Source organism: Setaria viridis, chromosome 4 (assembly GCF_005286985.2).
Source record: "Setaria viridis chromosome 4, Setaria_viridis_v4.0, whole genome shotgun sequence".
Taxonomy (NCBI): Eukaryota; Viridiplantae; Streptophyta; class Magnoliopsida; order Poales; family Poaceae; genus Setaria; species Setaria viridis.
This window is the reverse complement of record NC_048266.2, coordinates 25,355,232-25,380,351: the sequence shown is the minus strand read 5'-3', so window position 1 is coordinate 25,380,351 and position 25,120 is coordinate 25,355,232. Positions and strand designations below refer to the sequence as shown.

Here is a 25,120-nt window from a genome sequence, read left to right as displayed (position 1 = left end):
GGACCCACGTCCGTGGGCCCGGGCGCCCCCGGGCGCCCCCGGCGTGAAGTGTATTTATCCGGTTGCCCCCACGGCCCCACCGGAGGGTACGAATTTACTCCGCCTTGTTCAGCTGTCCTTTTTCTTCCCGCAGATTCGCATTTACGCCCCCCGGATTTCTCCTTATCACGACGCTGCCCCCTCGCGGCTCCGGTCCTCTCCTTCCGTTTCGGTTCTCTTGTTCTTGTTCGTCTCCTCTTCCCCCTCTCCAGTCTCCACACAACCCGCTCGCTCCTCCCGCACCCGCTTCGCGATTTCCTTGTCAAAGCTCCGCTAGGGTTAGGGTTTGGCCCCCGTCTGCCCCGTCGATGGCTTCTGCGACGGCCGTGCGTCAGAGGTGAGGCGAGGGGAGGGGAGGCGCGTGGTTAGTTGATTCGAGGAGGAGGCAGAGGGATGGACCCGGACTTCTCGCGGGGGAGCGGGGGGCCGAGCTTCGAGTTCGCCTTCAACTCGGTCAACTTCTCCGACCGGGTTCTGCGGATCGAGATCGTCGCCGGGGACGACGCGCCCGGGGCCAAGGGCGCCGCCGGCGAGGGCTGCTCGTCGCTCGCCGACTGGGCGCGCCACCGCAAGCGGCGACGGGAGGAGCTCCGACGCGGCAAAGGTGAGCGGGGATTTCCCACTTCCTCCCTCTTTTACTTTCGCCGTCGACAAGCCGCGAATTCGGCGCGGATTCGGAATTGGGGGAGGGCTGTGGTTGTTTGAATTGAATTGAATTGAGTTGTTCCATGCGTTGGGTGGGGGAAAAGGAATCGGAAGGTGCTTACCTTTTGACGTGATTTGATTTGACCTGGCCGTATGCACGGGCTTTAGGTGGTAAAGCCTTCGGCCTTAAGGGTTGGTAAGGCACTTTTCTTTTTAATCGAAGCTGTGAAATGTGGGGCAATCATTGTCATCCGAACCTTTTTAGTTGCCGCAGTGGAATTCAGATCACATTTTTATCAGAGCAATCTTGTGTGGATGAAATTGCTTAAGTGGTGTAGTTTATGGGGAAATTGAATAGGATTTTAATTTTTAACTGACATGGTTCTGCTTTGGGTGATTTTGTTCTATATACTGTATTGGTATGATCTTATTGAGCTCTGAATTTGATATTTGCCAACTAGTAGCTATTTGTATGCCTCACCTTTATTGATGTCAGTAATATGATTTGCATGCTCATAAATATATGAACAACATCCACGCATTGCAACTGAACCAGTGGCATGCCCAATTGATTGAACACAGTTTGCAATTAGGGATGTCGTTCCTTTCTCTGTTGCGGCTTAAATGAAAGTCATTGGATGATCATAAATTCGCACTCCTCAAACTACTATTCTGATGTTAAGAAGTTAAAATGTTTGAAATGTTTTGTCCTTTTAGGAAATGCTGTAACATTTGACATTACGACCAATTCATAAGAATGCAATGCTCTTCAATAAGTGGTTAGGTGCTGTCCTTAATTTGTCTTTAGTAATGCACATGGCTCTCAAGTAGCTTGATTGACTCAAAAAGTGTACTTTGCAATCTATTATATTTGTCCTGGACATGCTTTATGATTGTGAAGTCTACTGTGTAGAAATTTATGTATGTCTTGAAGTTACACCTGGATGTTTGCTCTATGATGGAAGAGGATCCGAACAGCTACACCAAATGACAGCCTTAGCAAAGAATATATTTGTGAAATGTACTAATTAGGACTTTTACTTGTTATATTGCATTTCAATATGACAAATTATGCATGTAATTTTCTTGAGCAAGGGAATTAAAATATAAATTAGAAACTGTTTACAAATGCAGAGAAATAGAACATGAAAAATAAAAGTATAGTTTCTTGAGATAGGAGAGGGAGACAATATGTATATATTTGGCATTTTTTTCTTGTGAATATGAGCTTACCCATTAACACTGCAAAGCTGTTAAATATTAGAAAAATTCCCTCTCAACTTGTTATTTCAGAATGTGTATAGTCAAACTTTTGCTGTTTTGGTGACTAATACGTGAAGAGACATTTTGATCTGTCACACTTAAAATTATATGAGTAGAATTGTCATTCATTAGTACATTATGAGAAATATACAATTGATATATTTTTATCGTGTAATTCAGTGTGGGCTCAATCTTTTTGAAGGGACTGTTTTCATTAGGCAGTCATAAACATCCATGTTTAGTCTCACTGGTGGTTGTTAGGGCCACTTGTGTCTGAAATGCCTATCTAAGTTTCTTTCTCAGCATTTTTTTGTGACAACTGACTATTGTTAGCAATTATATCTAATATTCACCCTTTAGTCTTAAATTGTTTTTTTAGAATACGCTGATTATGCCTTGGTAAATAACTCTCATTATGTTTGCACTATTTAATGGGATTTGCACTTTGTTCCCATTTTATGTCATCATAGTTACATAGTTATGCATGATCCTGAAGTTATCCCATTTGTTTATGTGTAAGATCTTCATTTTGAACAACTTTTGCACTACAATTTTATTGCTCCAGAATCGGGAGCAAACTGCAAAGTTGAAGCTGAAGAATGTGATGCCTATGAGGAAGGCAATGAGGAGCCTGTAGCTATGATAGAAGAATCTCCACCTGATATTGAGCAAGATGGTCAGTGCAATTTAACTTCTGCTATCAAATGTAAGAGTTTTTGGGTTTAGGAAAAAGAACCTGCATACACATGATAAACTCTATAATATTTTCCAATTCATTGAAATGTTCAGGCTCTGCTAAATATCGTTTATTACTGTTGATGGTTTTGTTCTTTTCAAGTTTACTACTGTCTACTGGCATGATGTATTGGCTAACTTGTTCAACTGTTTTGAAGTTATCAAACATGTTGGGACAAGCTAACTGCTGGTATAAAACACAGTGATTATTTAAGTGGCAAAACTGTACAAGAATTAAGTTAGTTTCAGGTTTATGTGCTTGATCATGAAACCTCAATGCCTTAATCCGGATTAAGGAATAGTGTACAGTGTATACAAGTTATAATTCTGTAAAATATATTGTAACAGATAGTTAAGAGTAACTTTTATGAATTTTTTTCCTTGGGAGATTTAGCTTCCTTAAAGCACTTGAAGCAGCCAAGACACTACATTTATTCTGTGCTCTATCTTACAGTAACAATCAGCACATTTGTTCCCCATTTTCTTATCCCATGGAAGATTGGTACATCTACTTGGCTACTTGCATTTTTCAAAGATATGGATGTTGCATTCTGAGTAACTCATTCTCTAAGTTTCTTAACTCCTAAAAGCAGAACTTCTCGCAGTGCAATTCACCATTTTCTTCTCTTATCGTATTTGTGATTCATTCATTTTATTGAATTTTCTCTTTGCTAGGTGAGGATGGAGAAAGCAGCGACTCATCCTGGAGTATGGAATGTACTCAAGTTTTGAGAGTAAAGTCTATCTATATCAGCTCTGCAATTCTAGCTGCTAAGAGCCCTTTCTTTTACAAGGTATCCACTATTTTTCTAGATTCCACTGACAATGCACTTTAATTTTGGTGTAATAACTAGCTAATGACATTTGTTTCATTCGTTTTAGCTTTTCTCAAATGGAATGAAAGAATCTGATCAGAGGCATGCAACTCTTAGAATAACTGCTTCAGGTAATGTGGGAACTGTGCAGTACACTTGAATGTTCTAACAAATGGGAGTTCTAAAATTCTGCTTTATGCATTGCCATATAGTTACTGAAATGATGAAACCCTAGTACTTAAATTATCAATCTGAATGAGTATTGTATTTCCTAATATCCATTTGCTACCATGTTATCATACATTGCACATCTTTCCTCATCAAAAAAATTTAGGTGCATAAGAAAAACAACAGCATATCGTTGTTCAATTTTTTCTAATTAAGAGTTAAAACTTTTGAACTCATCATCATATTTCTACTTTGAGCAGAGGAAAATGCCCTTATGGAGCTTCTAAGCTTTATGTATAGTGGCAAGTTGACAACAAATCAGCCAACTCTCCTGCTGGATATATTGATGATTGCTGACAAATTCGAGGTTGTTTCGTGTATGAGGCATTGCAGTCAATTGCTTAGAAGCTTGCCTATGACTACAGAGTCTGCACTGCTCTATCTAGATCTCCCTTCCAGTATTTCAGTGGCTACTGCAGTTCAGCCATTGACTGACACTGCCAAGGAATTCCTTGCCAATAAATACAAGGATTTGACCAAGTGAGTAGTCTCTGATGTATAGAACTAGGCATTAAGTTACAGAAATAACAAGGCCACTAAAGAAATGCTTCCCATTTTCAGGTTCCAAGATGAAGCAATGACCATTCCTCTTGCTGGAATTGAAGCCATTCTATGGAGTAATGACCTTCAGGTGGCATCAGAGGATGCTATCTATGATTTTGTGATCAAGTGGGCACGTGCTCAATACCCAAAATTGGAAGAAAGACGTGAGATCTTGGGCACTCGCTTGCTGCCCCTTGTCCGGTTCTGCCATATGACCTGTAGGAAGCTGCGGAAGGTTCTTGCATGCAGTGATCTGGATCATGAGCAGGCAACTAAATGCGTCACTGAGGCACTTCTTTACAAAGCAGATGCACCACATCGGCAGCGTGCCCTTGCAGCAGATGTGATGACCTGTAGGAAATATGCTGAGCGAGCTTACAAATATCGTCCGCTTAAGGTCGTGGAGTTTGATCGACCATATCCGCAGTGCATAGCGTACTTGGACCTGAAGCGTGAGGAGTGTAGCCGACTTTTCCCATCTGGGCGGATATACTCGCAAGCATTCCATCTAGCTGGACAGGGCTTCTTCCTCTCAGCACACTGTAACATGGATCAGCAAAGCGCGTTCTATTGCTTCGGTCTCTTCCTAGGGATGCAAGAGAAAGGCTCAACAAGTGTTACTGTAGATTATGAATTTGCTGCAAGGACAAGGCCATCAGGTGAGTTTGTCAGCAAGTACAAGGGGTACTACACCTTCACTGGTGGGAAGGCGGTTGGCTACCGGAATCTCTTTGCAATTCCATGGCCCTCGTTTATGGCTGATGACAGCCTCTTCTTCATTGACGGGGTACTACATCTGAGAGCTGAGTTGACCATAAAGCAACCTTAGACTGCCGATGGTGTGCTACTAACTGCGTCTGTGCTGTTGTGACAAAATCTGTGCATGATGGGCGGCAGTGTGTAAAATCTTGTGTTTTCAGACATGATGTTTTTTACTCACAACTAAATAGACAATTTGGAAACGAGAACTGAAACCCCCTTTGTTTTTACACCCAAAGAGGAGCATGTCATGTTCTGCACTGGCATTGAACTGAGGAAAGTAATTCCGCTGATCAAAAGTGTGTAGGTTGAATGGGCTACATTGGCTAAGTACTCGAGAAATGAAACTTCTGCTGAATTTACTTGTTATTCGTGTTAGTATATGTTTTTCCCCTGGTCTTCCCCAATTGGAGCAGGTGTTTGAATGGCTGCAGAAATTCTTCGAGGTATTTGAGTGTTACGGAAGGATTTGGTGTGCGGTGATGTGAGTTGACTCCGAGTGAGGTGGGGAATGTGCAGTCATGGGACATTGACATTGAGGTAGGCTGTGTTGTGTCTTGTGTTTGGTCTGACTGGCTTTTGATGTTATGCGCCAACGAACGATCACTCCTCCATAACCATTTACGCTTGTGGAGTTGTGGTGGTGCGGGCGTAGAATGGTGTGGTCTATCATTGCCACTAATGGAACATGAGGCTTGCAACCGTACTGGTTTGTGTGGTTGGCATTGTGAATATGAAAGCACTTGGTTGCTGGCTTCCCTTGCCTTATATAGGCCAGCGTCGTACTGTGGTTGGGTGCCTAGTTGCTTGCTTGGTTTGGTTTACACCAGTCAGTTTCGTTGGGTTGCGCCAGAGGGCTTCAGTTCCAGTGCATCTTTTTTTTTGCGAGAAATCAAAAAATATAACTCCACATATGGTGTCCACAAGGAAAACGATAATCCTAAAATCAAGAAAGTCTCAAAAAAGAAATAAATTAGAAAAAGTCTATTTTACTCCCTATTCACTTTGTCCATCCCACCTCCTAACCAAAATATTGGCTTAATTTACTCCCTCCTTTTAATACTGCCATAATGCTGCAGTTCCTCCTCCTTCGCTCGGTGCACCGTTCCCTAGCCTTCAGCCACAGTATGATGCCCGTTGGAGCGCACGGTGGCCTCCTTGCCTAGAACGCCATGACCGCTGCTCCAGCTAGCCCCCTCGTCGCCCGCTGCCGCCATCGCCGCCATGGTGCGTGCATGAATGTTGGTGGCTGCCGCCCCTTCAACTACCGCGTGGATGGAGCGAGGCCGAACGTCGGCGCTGGACCGAGCACACAACTGCTGGCCGTCGACCCACCACGTCGTGTCCAGGTGCAGAACATGCACTTCTGCGTCGTCCATGGATGGACCGCAGTCGTGCCTCTACACCCGACGGAGTGCTTCATGCCCCTGGACTTGGGAGTCGCCGCCGGCTCCAGTGCAGGCCGCTGTCGCCAACGCGTCGTCAGAGGAAGAGCCCATGGAGATCGAGATGGAGCCACCTCCACCACCTTCAGGGGTTCCTTCCCCATCGCAGGACGCTGGCGCCGCCGCTCACCTACCCTGATGCCACCGAGACTGTAACAAATCTACCTAAATTAAGTGCTTTTAAAAGTAAACCAGTGGTTAATCCCTAATTAAAGAGGTGAAATGACCATTTTAACCCTAAGAAGCTCTTTTTGGAGTTTGAAATAAAACTTGGAATTTTATATGCAAACTTAAAATTCTGCCCAAATAAGAGTTGTAAAACTTTTAATTTCAAACAACTTTTGTTAAAGGCACTTTGACTAATTCAGAGTGGAAGAAAGTCAAAAACAGCAATCAAAATCGGAGTACTAAAGAACCCTATAAACCTCGTAAGTCCAGCAATTCAAGTTTTCCTCCAACTTTGCAAGCTATTATCTCACGATTTCCTATCTAAACTCAAGTCAGGCTCTTAATAAAAGTTGTCGTCCCTCAAGTGTGTTCCAATTTTGTTACACTGACCCAGGTCCAAATCGGGCCAGAAACTGTTCAAAATCTTGGTCAAAGTGAGGTAAAACAGTCAACTCAGCCCCTGAGCCCCACAATGCTAAGTCTGAAAAACTGCTCAGAGTGCACCTCTTGGAGAGGGCGTTCCTCCAAATTTTTGAACTAAACTCAAGAGATACCCTAAATAGAAGTTGAAATCCTCAGTTTGGAGAGCAACTCCTCCTGTAACACCTTAGTCTAATTCAACTCAGAAGCTACCCAAAAAATAGAGCCAAAGATGGCTAAACCTCTGAATTCCACCTCTTCGGCTAAAATTGGCTAAGTCTGGATTTCCAAATTTTTAGCAAACTTTGGCAAGAGATATCTCCAAATCCTTTCACAATCTAAACCAGCGCCTTAAACCAAGTTTGAAATACGTCCAGCGTTGAACAAGTTTGTTTAAAGGAGTTTTGGAAGTTGTGTTGCAAAATCTTGAGATAGGATCTCCCAAAGCTGGTCGAGCTTGCTGCCCGAAGGGGGCCTCGACGCCCGCGCGCCGCGTGGCCGCCGGCCACCGGCAGCTCACCGGCACCCTATCACCGGCGCGACAGCGACAGGGCAAGGGCCACGGCGCCCAACCCGCGCCTGCGACAGGACGGGGTGAACGCCGGGCTGGCCAACCGCCGGCCGCGCGCGTGTCCTTTTCCCCCTGCCGCGGCTCTGCTCCGCCAACTGCGCTCCGCCCGTCCGCCGGAGAAGCTGCCACGCCGACGACGTCCCGCGCCTCCGCCCGCTCGCCCAACCCCCTCGGTAGCCCTCCGCTTCGCCCGCCCGACAGACCGGAAGCCCCAGACGCGCACCGCCCAAGGTGAATCGCCGCCGGAGACCACCCGGAGCTCCGCCTCCTCTACCCAATGGCGCCGCTAGCCAATGGCCGTCTCGCCTGCGCACCTGTAGCTCCCGGCCTTATCCTTCCCCCACTGGAGCCCCGCCTCGACCCTCCGCTCAACCGCTGCCCTATAAAAGGTCCCCTTCGCCGGCAACACCACCCTTTTGCCACCGCCCATAGTCGCGCCATCGCTTCCTCCTCTGCGTCGCCGCTAAGTTTCCGTGGAGCTCACCCCTCCGCGCCACCCCGCACTTCGGCGACTTCGCCGCCCGCTTCGCCACCCCTCCGCGCACGTCTCCGAGCAGCCCGTGGCCTCCCCGACGCCGCCGGTGCGCCGGAACGCCGCCTGCACCGCCGCCAGCCAAGCTCTGCTGCTGCTGCCGCGTTCTGATCCCCGTTGGCCATTTCCGTCGCCCCAACCCCGCCAAACTGAGCTCAGGTGAGCCCCCGCACCCCTCCGGCCACTTGTTGCCCCATCCTCGCCGGCGAACCGCCGGGAATTTCCCCGCCGCCGCCGTGCGTGCCCCGGGGACTACATTGCATTGTCCCCGTTCTTTCCAAGGGCCTGGGCGCAAAACTTAGGGACCCCTGCGTAGTTAAACCTTAAACCCAGGGGCTAGCTTGCAAGTTTGCCACGGCTTTTCTTTTAATAATAGGCAGAAATATGGTTGAACTTTGGAAATGCCCAGTAAATCGTAGAAAAATCATAAAAATGCCAAACCACTTTTGCTGGAATCCTTGCTCTGTCTAGTTCCTAAGAAAAATAAGTTTGCTCATGTTACTATTGTAAATAATATCTTATGCTTTTAATCTTGGTTTAAGCCTTTTAAATCCTAATAAATAGAAGAAAAGTGGGAAAAAAGTGAGACCAACTCTGTGATGCTTGTTTCTATGTATAGAAGCTCAGAAAAATGGTTAGAGCTCTGGTCTAACACTTTAAGCCACTGTTTTGACTTTAAATTGGTAATCTAAGGATAAATCTTCCTTTTTGCATAAGTTTTGTTTCAGAGCTCGAAAAATGTGAAACTAGTTGGGTTAATTTTTTTTTGCTGTGAAGTTTGCCGAAAAAATATAAATTGTTGTGCAAATCAGAAAGAAAAATACCTTCCTTGCTAAGTATGTTTAATTAAAAAGGGAAATAGAGTAAATAGTTAACCTTCTCCAAAAATTATGAAAAATTCACCAAAGCTCCTGTAACTTACCCTTAATACACTGGTTAAGTTTCACCCCCCTGCTGCACAATAACTTTGAAGATAGAAAAAGTTAAGTTCATTTTACCTTTAATAATAAAATGCATGTAACTCCTTTTTAAGTCATCCTTTGGCCCCCAAACTTTTGCAGTAACTTAGGGATGTCTTAAGTGAGGTGCTGTGATTTTATCAGTACCTTTAGCCACTGTTGGATATGAAGTCATTTTTGTTAATTAATCAACCTAAAGGAATAAAAGGAAAGCACAAATTCTAATTCGATAAATAAGTGGAAATTGAAAGAGGTATAAAAACATTCAGAAGTAAGTAATTATTCTAATGCACATAACCCACCCAAACACGCCCTTTCACTCTCTTTATGCAACTTTAAGTACAAGAAAACTATATATGTACACAATCGCCATCCAACTCGAACTCAAGTTTAAACCAACCACATTCGTTGAAATTGCATGAAAGTTTAACCTCGTCGAAGTGAATGTGGCTGTTGTAATTCCTTGTCTTAAGCCGTGCCTTTTGTCGTTGAATAAACGCGCGAGTCCAACTAAACTTTTGCATGTGCGTGTCGTATAGAAGCAAATCTCACCGACGGAACTTACGAGCTCCACCCGGCACCGGAAGAGGACCCCGCTGCGGAGCTTCACCCCTTGGAAGGTGAGCCCGAACCGGAGCAAGACCCCGAGAACCCACTAACTTTTCCTGAAGGCAAGCCCCGGTGCATGAATTCCCTATTTTAAATTTATGCCAATTGTTGATGCTTATGCTTGTGCATTTACGTGCATAGGAGTTGATTGAAACCGTAGATGCATGAACTCAGTACCTTAATCTGAATACTAGTGCTAAGGTCGAGTAGCTGCAATGCTTAACAGGTCTCGGTAAAAGTCGAGTGATTTCCTGTCACTCGCGAGCTATAGGAGTTGAATGTTTTATTTATGTTGCAACTATAAGGACGACGGACGGGGTCGGGCTTATGTTCGATACTTGGTGGTTTTCCCCGTCTGTCTAAATGAAATTGATCTAAGGTCGAAATGTGTTGGCGTTCGTGATCAAGTGTTTGAAAGTACTAATCTCATACCTAGTATGGGATGGGGAAGCCTAGTACCTGATTGAACTGGGGCATGGCATACCCTCCAGCTGTCCTTGGAACGTCGTTCCCATGGTGCATCATGTGGGTGCAAGTGCGGTCATAGTACGGCAGAGGCCGGGATTATGGAGCATTGCATGCCAAAGGCAGTTGGCCCTGACACGTGCCTAAGGGATCGATGGGGACGGCTGACAAATAAAGCGACCCTTCGTGGTGCGCGGATGTTGTGAGATTAGGTTCGCCATGCATGGTTAATAAATTCGAATTGATTCGTCTGCCTCTCACAGTTTGGGACTACTTGATCGTTATTCTGCACTGAGTAACGATGAAACATGATTACGAGATTAAGTTGATGTTTGTTTTTTTTACTGCTTGGAAATCATGCTTGTTTAGTATAAGTTGCTAATCTAGACGGGATAAAGAACGTAGAACTTGAGCTAAAATATTGAAAGTAAGGACCGACTTTAGACGCTTTTGGCAAAAAAATCCCAGAGCCAGAAAGCCTTGCATGTCTAGGTCTTGGTAAAGCTTTTCACTCAAAGGGTCAGTCTTGCTGAGTATTAGTTGCTCAGCCTTGTTGTGGCTTAATCTTTTTAGGTGATGTCAATGGTTTGGTTGCTGGTACCACTTGGCCTACCCAGCTCCCTCTGGGCTGGACAGTCGAGTGGGATCCCTCCTCGGACAGCGAGGGAAGGGATTTTTGATGTCATGATCGGCTCCGTCATGATGTCATGTATCAACGTTTAGCTTCCGCTTATTTTATCCGACTTTTCGAACCTTGCAACTTGTTTGAATTTTAGAAACTCTGATGTAATAATTTGTGAGACTAAGTTAATGTGATGGAGTGTTGTAATCTCTGTGCTACTCACCTTCGTGTGAGCGATGCTTCTCGATCCTGTGTATGTGGTTAATTGGATGAAATCCGACGGTCGACTAGGTTGACTTGCTTAAAGTGCATAATCGCGTGTCAGGCGACTTCAATGCATTTTAGTCAGGTTAATTTGGGTGGTTCCACCATAGGGACCTGGCTCTGCGGGCACCATTGCGGCGTGCCGTAGTCAGCCGCCCGCCTCCTTCCCCGGCCCGAGCGCCGAGGCCAGCCTGAGCGTTGCCTGCCGCCACGCCTCCGCTGCAATTGCTCGCCGGCCGGGACTCATCCCCACCGGCCACCGCCACCTTCCCAACGGCGTGGGTGGTCGCGCCCCTTCCTCCTCCGACGAGGGGGCCCGAGAAGCTCCCAGATATGCAGCGGGTGGCTGGACGGTGGTGGTACAGCGGCAGTTGCGGCGGTGCCGGTCACTGTGGTTAGGCGCTGGAGCGATTAGGGTTCACAGCGGTTAGGGTTGAACCGTAGCCGCTCGCCCCTTTATACTGCGGCGGCGGTGGTGGTGTTGGGCCAGACTAGGCCAGGTCATTTTGGTGGCCCAGCCTAGTTTGGCCCACCAAGTCGCTTGCCAGCCACTCCTCCCGGATGGGCCTCTGCCTGCAAGTTGGTGCGGGCCGATTCCAAAGTTGCTTCGGCCCGTACCAATAGTTATTGTTATCTTTTATTTTCAGCGGCATTTTATATTCTATTCCATGTGTTAGTTAGTAATTCTATTTCAACAGTTTATTAGTGTTATGTGTCTTTATACTTTACTGTTTAGATCCCTGATGTTGTCTGTAATTGACATACATGTCTGTACTGCCCATGTTTAGTATTTATGCCTTCGTATTTTTCTAAGACATACTCTACTTACTTGCTTTGTTTTAAATTGCAATTTTCTTTCTGTTGGCGCTAAAAATCGGCCGATGATCCTTAGCGTCGGACACACGACCTGGGAGAATCTACTTAACTCCTATTCGGATTATCGCCCTAGTGCGGTTCGCACGGCGTGCCGGTCAATCTGACCTGTTGATTGACAAGGAAATAAAAGTATTAAATTCCAGGGGTTCCGATCGCAAGAGTTTCGATCTATCGTCAGGAGCGTGTCGGCGAATCGGTCGATTCACTGTAGAGGTAATCAGCTATGAAACAGCCGATACCGCGTAGCGATTGTAAACAAAAGCTACTAGAGCAAACTGAACAACGCTAGGAAAACAAAACCTGGGATAGATCTAATCGGCTGTATGATAATAAAGAACGAAAGCAATAAAAGACGACAGTTCGTATCTCAAGCTGGATAACTGGTGATAAAAACTAAAATAATAGCTAGAACCTACGATTCTAGTTGATATCGATAACTGGTGAATAAATCTAAATGAAACAACAGTGATGCGCCCGAAGTTAAAGCTTAGATATTACTCGAGAAGTGAAACTTACAGAATCGGCCGGAGATCGTGTCGATGCAGTCCTGCCAACTTGTACGAATTCGTGAAAGAAAAAGGTATTTTGGCTAAGTCGCCGACTTGAAAGTAAAGTACGAAGAAAAAGTAGATCGGTTGTATTGATTGATGTGTTGTTTTACAAATCTCTAGAGGTGGCTATTTATAGCATGTTACAACTGATTTCCTAAGCGACTAGGATCTATCTCTAATTTTAAATGATAACAAATATTTACAAACACAACTCGTATCAGAGTTGGTTATGATACCCTCACGGGCCAATCTCTTTGTTCAGCTATCCTTTTCTCTGGCCCACCTTAGGCCCATACTGGTCAAGCCGCTTCAGCTTCCAATCGGCTGACCTTTACCGACCCCGTTTGTCAATCGGCCGAAACACTCTAACTTCAATCGGTCGATTCCCAATTGCAGCTTTTAGCTTGCCGCATCGGCCAATCTTTTCCTCCCTTGATGCCGATTCAAAACACGTGTCAAAATCCGGCATCAACACATGCCCCCCAGTTTCGGAGCAAAACATAACTTTTGCTTCAAAATTCTTCCTAATCTTAACTCTCTCTCCGAAACAAGCACCGCAAAGACTCTTTTCTGTTTTGCAGTCTTCTACCTAATGATTACAATCTTTTCGAACTGGATGCCTGAGGCAACCGCTCCTCCGAAATTCGTGTAGACGGCGTGGTAAAAATCTCGCCTTTACCCTTTCTCTCAAACCGTCCTTAAATACAAGCATTCCCCGCCGCTTCTTCTCCACGAGCTGAGAAATTCTTCTTTCCCCGACGAATCATCTTCCATCATATTCTGGCACCCTTTCATCTCTCGGTCACCACCCTCCGGCGATCTTTGCTTCATTCTTCCCAATGGCGGCTCCATCGACGACCATGAGCTTCATCCCAGAGGTAAATATCTAAAGCTTTACCCTTTACTTTTCACTGCTCACGCGTCTTTTAGATATATTCTCAGTCTCCCTTTTTCATCTTCTTTAGGAGGTCAGGTAGCAAATCACCATCCACATTTCTGATGCACCCGGTCTTATCGGCCTAGGTCCTATGGGGAATCCAGATCCCATCGATCTGATCAACTTAGAAACCCATAGGATTCCTTTAAGCAGTCACCCATGGATTTGAACCAGTGGACGGGCGCATTCAGATCCTGGCCAAACGAAACCGTTGGCTGGAAGGAGAGGTTCCAAAGAATGTCCAATTCCAAAAGAGTTCTTTGGGATGAACTGAAAATCGACCAATGTATAAATCTGTCTTTGTCCCAGATGGAGAAGAACGAACCCCTGGTGATGGCGGCCTCTTACTTCTGGTCCGATGCACTCAATGCGTTTCTTTTTGGGCATGGGCCCATGACCCCCACTTTAGCAGACGTCCTGATGCTGACCGGCTTCGACATCTCTTCCCCTGATTCACCCTTTGATTTTCTGGTCAAACTGACCCATTGGCTAGAGACAAAAGGAGTCGGCGGGTGGAAAGGATATATCGATAAAAACATGAAGACTGGGGCGATCAGCGATAGAGAATACACGGCCTTCCTAATGATGTGGTTAGAGAAGCACTTCTTTTGCGGCAAAGCAGTCAGCCCTTCTTCCAATACACAAGCTTTGGCCGAAGGCCTGACAAGAGGATCCACTGTCCCTCTAGGAAAACACTTGCTAGGATCGGCGTACCACATGATGCATCAGATCACTGTCAAGCTGTCAATCAGAGAGCCGATTGGGAACCCTGGTGGCCCCTGGTGGTTTATTACTCTCTAGCTCAATTTATACATGAGTAAGGTATTCCGGCAGCAAGTAGAGACCAAAACATTTCCCAATATTGAGTCAGAGGAAAACCCAACAGTACGACGACGGTGCACTTCTTTTGGCGAGGCGGCGTCAGTTTTTCCTGGCAGCAAATTTACTCCCACCAAAACAGTCGAGTATTTCAGATGGTTTTATAACGGCTTCAGTGAAGAAACTACAAGCTGGTACCCATACCAAAGAGCTGAACCACTCTTTGAACATCCCATTTGCTTCAACTCGGCGACCAACTCCTTTGACAATGAGCTCACAGACGTCCTGATCAAACCAGGGATCCTGCCAGCGAACTTCTTTTCAGGGAAGGACTCTCCAACTTATGAATTTTATAACCCATCGGTGGCGGCATGGCAATTTAGCCTCGAACAGTTGCCGATTCAGATTTATTTCGCTGGTCGCGCGAAGTTTCGGGATGAGCTCACCAAAGAACTTGACTATAATCGACCATGCAGTCTGACACTAGACTCTAGTACCGTTGACTTAACCAATTGGGTGGTGGCTCCTTTTGCTGTTCAGCAATTCAAATTGTGGTGGGGGTGAATGGAAGCAGCATCTCTTCTGTGTATCCCCCGCAACATACTGCAACGACCTGGATCCCGCCAACATTGATCAAAATGTGGCGGTACTACCCCCTTTTTAACCGATTTTAACATTGTTCCTTTTGTACTGCTTAAACAGAATCCTATGGGTTTCCAAGTTAATCAATTCAGTTGGGTCTGGGTTCCCCATAGGGCCTAAACAGATCAGACCAGGAGCTTCGGAAAGACGGATGGTTATTTGGTGTCTGACTGCCTAAAAAAGAAAAAAAGGGAAGAACTAAGAACGGATCTAAAAAGATGTGTGGACGGTAAAAGTAAAAAGAAAAGTTTCGGATAAGTACCTTTGGAATGAAAGTCATTGTTGCTGACGGGGCTGCTGGTGGAGCTGTCGCCACTGATGAAGCCGCCGGTGGAGCCTCCATCACCGATGGAGCTGCTGTCGCCGCTGATGGAGCTGCGGGCGGAGCCTCCATTGCTGGTGGAGTTGCTGATGGCGCCGCCATTGGAATGATGGAGCGGAATGTGGATGAAAAGGGGATCGCCGGAGGATGCGGTTGGAAGCCAAAAGGGCGCCGGAAGAAGATGGAAACTAATGCGCCGGAAAGAAAGTTACTGGCTTGTGAAGAAGAAGTGAGGGGCGTGCCAGTATTTAAAGACGGTCCGAGAGAAGCGGTAAAGGTAGGATTTTTACCACGCTGACTACACGAATTTCGGGGTAGTGGTTGTCTCAGGCACCCGTTTCCAAAAGATTGGAATCATCAGGTAGGAGACCGCGAAACGGAAGGGGATTTTTGCTGCGTTTGTTTCGAAAGGGAAGTTAAAAAAAAGAATTTCAAAGTAAAAGTCACGTTTTACTCCGAAACAGGGGGGTATGTGTTGACGCCAGATTTTGACACGTATGGAATTGGCAACAAGGGAAGGAAAGATTGGCCGATGCGGCAAATTGAAAGGTCACAACTGGGAATCGGCCGATTGGTGCTACAGCTAGGGATCGACCGATTGGCGCTACAGTGTTTTGGCGGATGAAGATCGGCCGATTGGAAGGCTGGAGTGATTGGGCCAATATGGGCTTAAAGTGGATCAGAGGAAGAAGATAGAGAAAGGTTGGCCCGTGGGTGTACATTAACCAACTCCGATACGAGTTGTTCTTGTAAATATTCATTTTCGTTTAAAATTAGAGATAGATCCTAGGGTTAAGAAATTGGTTATAAATAGCCATCTTTAGAGATTCGTAAGACAACACATCAATCAATACAACAATCTACTATTTCCTCGCACTTTACTTTCAAGTCGGCGACTTCGCCAATACTTTTCTTCTTTCACGAGTTCGTACGGGTTGGCAGGGCTGCAACGACACGATCTCCGGCCGATTCTGTAAGTTCTGTTTATCGAGTAATATCTAAGCTTTAACTTCGGGCGCATCGCTGTTGTTTCGTTTAGATTTATTCACTAGTTATTGATATTTACTAGAATTACAGGTTTCATCTATTGCTCTAGTTTTATCACCAGCTATCCAGCTTGAGATTTGAACTATCAGCTCTATTGTTATTATTTTTCATTCGTTATTATCGCATAGCTGATTAGATCTATTTCAAGTGTTGCTTTCGTAGCTATATCTAGTTTACTCTAGTAGTTTTCTTCGCAATCGCTATGTGATTGTTGGCTGTATCATAGCCGATTATCTTTATATAGCAAATCGGCCAATTCGTTGATACGATTTTCGAGATCGGAACCTTAGCCGATCGGAACCCCTGGAATTTGACACGTTTCCTTCCTTGCCAATCAACAGGTCAGATTGGCTGGCACGCCACGCGAACCGCACTAGGGCGATCACCCGAACAGGAGCTAAGCAGATTCTCCCGGGTCGTGTGTCCGACGCTGAAGGTCAATTGGTTGACTTTTAGCGCCAACACACTTTTGGCACGCCCAGTGGGACCACCTCAACATCCACCATGTCAAAAGCTACCGAGATCTCTGAAGACAACATCATCGAGGTGACAGAAGCAGATCTCAAGGACGACCAGAAAGAAGAGTTGGCAAAGCAAATGGAACAATACAGGAAAACATGCTTGCAATCTTTCAGTCGTACCAGGAGCGGGGAGACCGTCAAGAAAGCTGCTTTTCCAACTCCCCGCCAGATCACCATCGCTGAGGATTCGGCCAGGATGTCCGATATGATCCAGCAGTCTATCTACCAGGCCTTCATCGATCAATCTCCGGTGATGGCCAACACGGTGTACAATGCCGTTGTCAGCTCCCTGGCTAACGGGGTGTCTCAAGGATATCAGGGGCCAGCATATGCCCCACCCATTGTAGCCCCAGTCAGGAGCTTACCAGGCACATCTCAATTGGCTCCTCAGCCGATGCATCCAGGATACAACGGTGCGCCATGCTTTCAATCACAAGCACCGCCGCAGCCTACTCAAGTTTCCTCCGTGCAATCATTGGCATCAAACTCAGTGCCTTGGGGAGCACCGTCGATAGCGGCCATTCTAGATCAATCGGCCAGCTGTGGAGGCTCTCCGATCCAGGCACCATTCCAATCGGCCACTCGGCCGATGGTTCCACAGTATCAACCGGCCACGTCAGAAATTGGTAGGGGGGCAGACACTGCTGAGGCACTCCGAGGTGCAACGCCGATGATACTGTACGATGAGACGGCCAGTTCGTTGCGCCATCAAATGTCAACCCCTCAGCCGGCCACGTTACCATAGAATCCACCGCACGCTTTAATTCATCACCCGGTCATCCCGCCACCGATCCACCAACATGTGCCGATTCCCTAGCCAGTAGTTCATCAACAGCAAGTAGACTGGGTGGCAAGGATAGCGGAGGTGATTCAAGATCAATTCAGGTTGAAGCCAAAGGTACAAACTTAAATGTAAAAAACACCATACCCGCCTGCCAACGATCTACTGCCGTTTCCCCATCGGTACAAAGTTCCCGAGTTCACTAAGTTTTCGGGGTTGGATGACACCTCAACTGTGGAACACGTGAACAGATTCATCATCCAATGCGGGGAGGCCGCTACACAGGATGCTTTGCGGGTACGCCTGTTCTCTTCGTCCCTGTCCGGGTCGGCTTTCCAGTGGTTCACTATGCTACAGCCCAATTCCATAGTTACTTGGGCCGACCTGGAGAAGCAGTTCCACAAATACTTCTACGCAGGGGTCCACGAGATGAAGCTCTCAGATTTGACCAGCCTCAAGCAGAGGAGCGACGAGCCAGTGACCAATTATGTGCAGAGGTTCAGAGAGGTCCGAAACAAATGCTACACCCTAGTCCTGACCAATGTGCAGCTGGCCGATATCGCCTTCCAAGGCCTCTTACCACACATCAAAGAGAAGTACGCTTCCTAGAAGTTCGAGAGCCTGAGTCAGATCGTCCACCGATTGGCCGGTCAGGAAGTGCGCCCTTTTGACCAACGGAGAAATTTTCAGAAGAAGGTAGCATACTTGGAGGGATCTGAATCTGAGGAGGAAGCGAAAATCGGCCTAGGGGAATGGGTTAAAGGGAAGAAGCCGATATCGTGTCCTTTCGGGAAGAAAGAGCTAGAAGCGTTTGGCTTTGACACCTCCAAGGCTGACAAGATTTTCGACTTACTTCTCCAAGAGGGGCAGATCAAACTCTCGCCTTATCATACAATCCCGTCGGCCGAGCAGCTAAAAAAGATTAAATATTGCAAATGGCACAATGCCATGTCCCACGACAAAAATGAGTGCAAGATCTTCCGTCAGCAGATACAATCGGCCATCGAGCAAGGCAGGCTCAAGTTCAAGGTCTCGACAAAGCCAACAAAGCCAATGAAGATTGATCAGCACCCTTTCCCCACTAACATGGTTGATACAGGAAGGAACGCGCTTCAAACCAAAGTGCTGACGTCGGAATCGGCCAAGAAAAGCGGAGCTGTCGACCCCAGAAATCAGGCTACGGTTGAAGATGTCAAGGAGAAGAGACGGGTTGACGATGAAGGTGAAGGATCAGAAAGGCCGCGTAGACCTATTACTTCCTAATTCTTTCTCAACAAATATCAGCGGCAGCAGGAAAATTCGAGATATCGTGAAGAAATAATGCGACGACACGAAGATCATTGGCGATGTCCGTTCTTCATCCATTGCTGGGAGAATAACCTCAGGTTGCCATCGGCTGACAATTGCCTGGAGTGCGGCGGCCCATATCGCGACAATCACCCGTTCAAAAGGTCTCGCTCTAGAGATAGAGGATCAGAGTCGCTCAGCAGAAACTGGCACGAGCAAGAGGATCGGCGCCTTTTAGTGCGTGATTGGCTGGGGGGCAGAGTTGACCGGTATGGTCGGCCAAGGCGTAGAATTGAACAGTATGATCGGTCGGGGGGCAGAATTGACCAACACAAGCGACCGGGGGGGGGGCAGAGTTAGTGCACACGATTGGCTAGAGGAGATGGCCGATGCCAGGGTGTCAGATGAAAACCCCCTAGGATGGGAACCGGACTGGGAGCACACCAGACCACCGGCCAAACCGATGAACCCCAGATGGTGCCCTGACGGATTGACCAAATCCCAAAAATGAAGGATCCAACGTCTGCGCCAATGGGAACAACAAGAAGAGGAGCAGAGACAGATGGTGGATAAGAAGGATGATAGATCTCGGGTTTGGCGCCCCAAAAGAAACAACAATGAAGAAGGTGATGATCAGGAATCGGCAGCTAACGTCAGCATGGTGTTCATCTTGCCAATGGAGTTCATGGCTCCCGCCGATCGGGACGGCACGACGAGGATGGAGGAGCAGATGGCACAATTGGCTTTGGAGCCAATGGCAACCACTTCTGAGAAACCCGAAGATGAAAAATGGCAACACCTCAAGGCACTGTTCCTCAAAGGACACGTCAACGGTCGACCCGTCACCAAGCTACTCGTAGATGGAGGCGCTGCAGTCAATATCATGCCGTATGCCATGTTCTGGAAACTGGGTAAAAGCGATGAAGATCTGACCAAGACGGACATGATGCTCAAGGACTTCGAAGGCAACGTGTCTCCTGCTTGTGGAGCGCTTTGCGTCGATCTCACCATCGGCAGTAAGACCCTTCTCACTACTTTCTTTATTACTAATGGCAAAGGGTCCTACAATATGTTGCTCGATCACGATAGGATACACGCAAATTGCTGCATCCCGTCTACAATGCATCAATGCCTCATACAATGGGTCGGCGACAACATCGAGATAGTCACCACCGATCCCGCCTACAGTGATGCCGCGGCCGATACGCAGCAGTGGAGCTGCGAACACGTCAAGTGCATATCCGGAAGAAATTGGGACACCGATTTCCTAAAAGTGTCTGATTTTGGCCTACAGCCGATCCGAGCAGTCGGCTCTGAAGATTTAGATTAGATGGATCAGTTCGTCTGAGAAGATGGGAAGCTGGGGCACGAGTTTACATCGGCCGATTCATTAGAGATGATAGATTTAGGTGATGGCACCAAACCAAGGCCGACGTACATTAGTGCTAACCTGAATCCCGAATATAAGTGTAAATTGACAAATTTATTAAAAGAATTCAAAGATTGTTTTGCTTGGGAATACCATGAGATGCCTGGTCTAGACCGGTCCATTGTTGAACACCGGTTGCCTATAAAGCCAGGATATCGGCCATATCAGCAGCTCGCACGATGATGCAATCCTAAAATTCTACCTGATATAAAGGCCGAGGTTACAAGACTGATTGAAGCAAAATTTATTCGGTAGTGCCGTTACGCCGAGTGGATCTCTAATATTGTACCCGTATACAAGAAAAATGGAAAGCTACGCGTATGCATTGACTTCAGGAACCTTAATCAGGCTACGCTGATGGATGGATATCCAATGCCAACAGCTGATGTGTTGATAGATGCCGCCGCAGGACATAAATTCATCACTTTTATGGTTGGTAATGCTGGGTACAATCAGATATTAATGGCCGAAGAAGACATTTCGAAAACGGCTTTCAGGTGTCTGGGCCACCTCGGTTTATTCGAGTGGGTAGTAATGACCTTCGGATTAAAGAACACCAGCGCGACATATCAACGGGGTATGAATTACATCTTCCACAAGCTTATTCGCGCCTTGGTGGAAATCTACATTGATGACGTCGTGGTCAAATCAAAAGGGCATCAAGAGCATCTGGCCGATCTGCGAGAAGTAATGAACCCGAACAAGTGTGCATTCGGTGTATCGGCCGGGCAATTTCTAGGATTCATAGTTCACGAGCGCGGGATAGAAGTCAACCGAAAAATCATAGCGGCCATCAATAAGGTCATGGCCTCACAGAACAAAACTGAGTTATAGTCCCTAATCGGCAAAGTCAACTTTATCAGACAATTCATATCCAACTTGTCTGGGTGTATTCAAGCCTTCATGCCATTATTGAAATTGAAGCCTGACCAGGAATTCGTATGGGGAGAAGAACAGCGAAAAGCACTGGAAGACATCAAGCAATATCTGATCTCGCCACCTGTATTGGTCCCACCACAAGCTAACAAGCCGTTTAGACTATACTTGTCGGCTGATGAACGGGCTATCGGATCGGCGCTGGTACAGGAGTTCGAAGGAAAGAAATGGGTAATATATTATGTTAGCAGAAGACTTCTGGATGCCGAAACAAGATATTCCCCGGTAGAAAGGCTATGCCTATGTCTTTATTTCTCATGCACCAAGCTCAGGCACTACCTGTTATCGGCAGAATGCATAGTCGTATGCAAGGATGACGTGGTAAAGTACGTGCTGTCGTTGCCGATTTTGAAAGGACGAATTGGGAAGTGGATCCTAGCTCTGTCAGAGTTTGACCTAAGGTACGAATCGGCCAAAGCTGTCAAGGGTCAAGTCATGGCCGATTTCGTGGCCCAGCACTGCGGACCAAAAATCGCTGTCGTTGAGCCGGTTCCATGGACTCTATACTTTCATGGTTCGTCATGTGGGGCCGGATCAGGAATCGGTATCATTCTCATATCACCTCGGGGGGCAAGTTATGATTTCTCTATGCCGATAGAAGCATCCACAACCAATAATCAAGCAGAATACCGAGCCGTCCTAAAGGGCATTCAATTATTAAGAGAGATCAAAGCCGACGCTGTGGAGATTTTTGGGGATTCCATGCTCATCGTAGACCAGCTAACTGGAAGATCTGAATGTAAAGATGATGTCCTAAGGATTTACTACGAAGATTGCCTCCAACTTTTAAAAGAATTCAAGTCCGCGGTTATTGAGAATATTCCCAGAAATTATAATGAAGAGGCCAATAGGCTTGCCCAACACGCGTCCGGGTATCGGCTGATTCAAGGTGCCATGACTCTGGAACTCGCGGTCGACGATTGGCGAAAGGAGATCGCCGATTACTTGAAGGATCCGTCCAAGAAAGTGGATCGGCGAGTGTGTTTTCAAGCCACAAAGTATGTACTACTCGAAGATGATTTGTTTTACTGAATGATTGATGGAGTTCTACTCAAATGCCTAGGGGCGGAAGAAGCAAAGATCCTGATGGGAGAAATCCACGAAGGCGTGTGTGGAGCCCACCAATCGGCTCATAAAATGAAGTGGATGATTAGAAATAACGGATATTATTGGCCGACAATACTCGAAGACTGCTTTAAATATTATAAAGGGTGTCAGGACTGTCAGAAGTTTAGCAACGTGGAACGCGTGCCAGCATCGGCTATGAATCCGATAATTAAGCCATGGCCGTTCAGGGGTTGGGGAATAGACCTCATCGGACAAATCTATCCTCCATCAAGCAAGGGACACAAGTTCATATTAGTAGCCACTGACTACTTTACCAAATGGATGGAGGCAATCCCATTGAAGGCTGTGACATCGGCCGCTATGGTCGACTTCGTGAGGGACCACATTGTTTATCATTTTGGTATCCCTCAAACCATCACAACTGACCAAGGGACGATGTTCACTTTAGGAGAGTTCGAGGAATTCACTGCCGATATGGGAATCAAATTACTGAATTCTTCTCCATATTATGCTCAAACTAACGGCCAAGCTGAATCATCCAATAAGGGGATAATTAAGTTGATCAAAAGGAAGATTGAGGAACAACCTAAAAAGTGGCACTTGTGTTTGACCGAGGCTTTATGGGCTTATAGGATGGCCTGCCACGGGGCCACTAAAATATCTCCTTATCAATTGGTATATGGTCACGAGGCAGTGTTGCCTTAGGAATTAAGGATGGGGTCAAGACGCACATCGCTTCAAGATCAGTTGATGGCCGATGACTATGCCCTCTTCATGAAAGGAGAGCTCGACGATTTGGCAGGTCAACGATTGAGGGCTCTGATCAGCATTAAGGAGAATAAAAAGAGAGTGGCCAGGTGGTACGACAAGAAGGTCAAAGTCAAGCAATTCTCCCAAGGAGATTTGGTATGGAAGTTGGTGCTGCCGATAGGATCTAAGGATCCCATGTTCGATAAGTGGTCGCCCACTTGGGAAGGGCCGTATAAAATTGGCCGATGCGCCCCGGGAAATGCATATATACTGGAAATGATCGAAGGAGAGGAGTTCACAAGGGCCTTGAACGAAAGATATCTAAAGAGGTACTATCCTAGTATATGGGTTGATGCATAACTAATGGTGGAGTGTATCGAGATGGCGCGGCCAACTCCTATTGGATCTTATAGCCGATGCAAAATAACATCGCCTTAAGAACAAAACATTCGTCTGATCTGGCTGATTTATTATTCGGTACGAACGACGGGGTACATGGCCGAAATGGTACAAGTCACCCTTAGAACAAAAAGTACCAACACATCTATTAACCACGCTTTTTCTTAATCTCCCTCTCTACCTGACCTAACTCTATCAAGAGACGGATGCTCCTTTCCTCCAAATCCTTCATCGCGGCTTCAGCCTCAACTTGGTGAGGAAGAGGGTGGCTCCGATCAAGTGGTGGTTGAGATGATCCCGCTGCAGCGTCTTCAAGGGTGACTGGGCGAGGGAGCGGATGACTCCTTTTGATTGGCGGCCGCCTGGAGTAGTTGGCGTCGATGTGATCCCAGATCTTCTGGACTTCAGCAAGAACTGTTGGAGGTATGCCCTAGAGGCAATCATAGAGATGATGATATTCCATTTGTATCCATGATTTGTATGTTGTGTTCATTGAATATCCATTGAAGGCTACTTGAATTGATTTGCAATTATGTGAATTGTATGTGAAACTCTTTACTTGTATGGTTATTCTAAAGTTGTCCCTAGTCGGAGTTCATGTGAGGACACACATGAATATTAGACTAGCACATGTATTAGTTGATGACTATGTTTCACAAGTCATGGACATGGAGATGTTGAACTAATAATGTGGACACATGTGGAGACATGTGCTAGGACTGACCCAACACGAGAAGTAGTTCTCTCTTTAAACAACATATACGCTTTGTTCTTAGACCTGAGATTGTCGCATGTATTCTAGATGTGGATCGACCTACTTAGGGGCTATCAAACGCTACGCCGTAACAGGGTAGTTATAAAGGTAGCTTTCGGGTTTGTCAAGAAGCATGCTATGAGACATGGTCAATCAAGATGGGATTTGCCCCTCTCTGATTGAGAGTGATATCTCTGGGCCCCTCGAGTGATCGGATCCGAAAATGCATGGCCATGCTACGTACGGTTAAGAGTTAACCTACAAAGTGATTCCGAATCACAGGATCGAGAAAGAGCGGTCGGCTTGAAGCTAGACCAAATATCGTGAGGCAAAGGGAATATCATGTATATTATGTTGTGATGGTTCGTCTGATATGATCTTCGTGTGCGTATAGGAGTTGGCACGTCTTGCTAGAGGCCGCTACCGACTATTGGGCCGAGTAGGAGTACTCGGGCCATGTCTATACGTATCCGAACCCATAGGGTCACACACTTAAGGGGCTGGAAGCCCAATTCGGATCTGATCCGAGTTGGATTAGGTTTAGAAGTACTAATGGGCCTCGGACCCAGAGGCCCGTTAGGAACCTCTATAAATAGAGGGGTGGGGGCGCCCTAGGGTTCACACCTTTTTGGCGAAACACACCTGCCGCGCCTCCCACGCCCTCGCCTGTTGCAACTCACGGATCTAGCAGTCCGGCTTGCGATGCTTCCTCCCTGCACGTGTGGATACCTTGGAGGTGTTGCGCCTGCAGCACTTGGACGAGCTGACGACGAGCCGCCGACGAGCCACGACGAGCCGACGACGAGCCGCGGCACCGGAGGCGATCTTGTTGCACGTGGACGAGCTGCTGAGAAGCTGCTGGACGTGATCGACTACGTACGACTACGTGATCGTCTTCACTGCATCGACGCATATCTAC

At 46.7% G+C, this 25,120-nt stretch overlaps 1 protein-coding gene across 2 annotated transcripts; it reads left to right on the top strand.

Annotated features, from left to right (window-relative positions):
- The first annotated feature begins 132 nt into the window (after nucleotides 1–132).
- On the top strand, nucleotides 133–5,396 carry LOC117852749 (BTB/POZ domain-containing protein POB1). Of its 2 annotated transcripts, none has more exons than XM_034734986.2 (6): nucleotides 133–643; nucleotides 2,513–2,653; nucleotides 3,358–3,476; nucleotides 3,565–3,628; nucleotides 3,926–4,205; nucleotides 4,287–5,396. In XM_034734986.2, exons 1-6 carry the CDS (start codon nucleotides 433–435, stop codon nucleotides 5,095–5,097), a joined length of 1,626 nt encoding a protein of 541 aa, XP_034590877.1. In that variant the 5' UTR covers nucleotides 133–432; the 3' UTR covers nucleotides 5,098–5,396. The 2 variants fall into 2 exon arrangements, with proteins under 2 accessions (XP_034590877.1, XP_034590878.1); XM_034734987.2 differs by having other exon boundaries at nucleotides 136–643; nucleotides 2,513–2,623.
- Nucleotides 5,397–25,120: the final 19,724 nt, after the last annotated feature.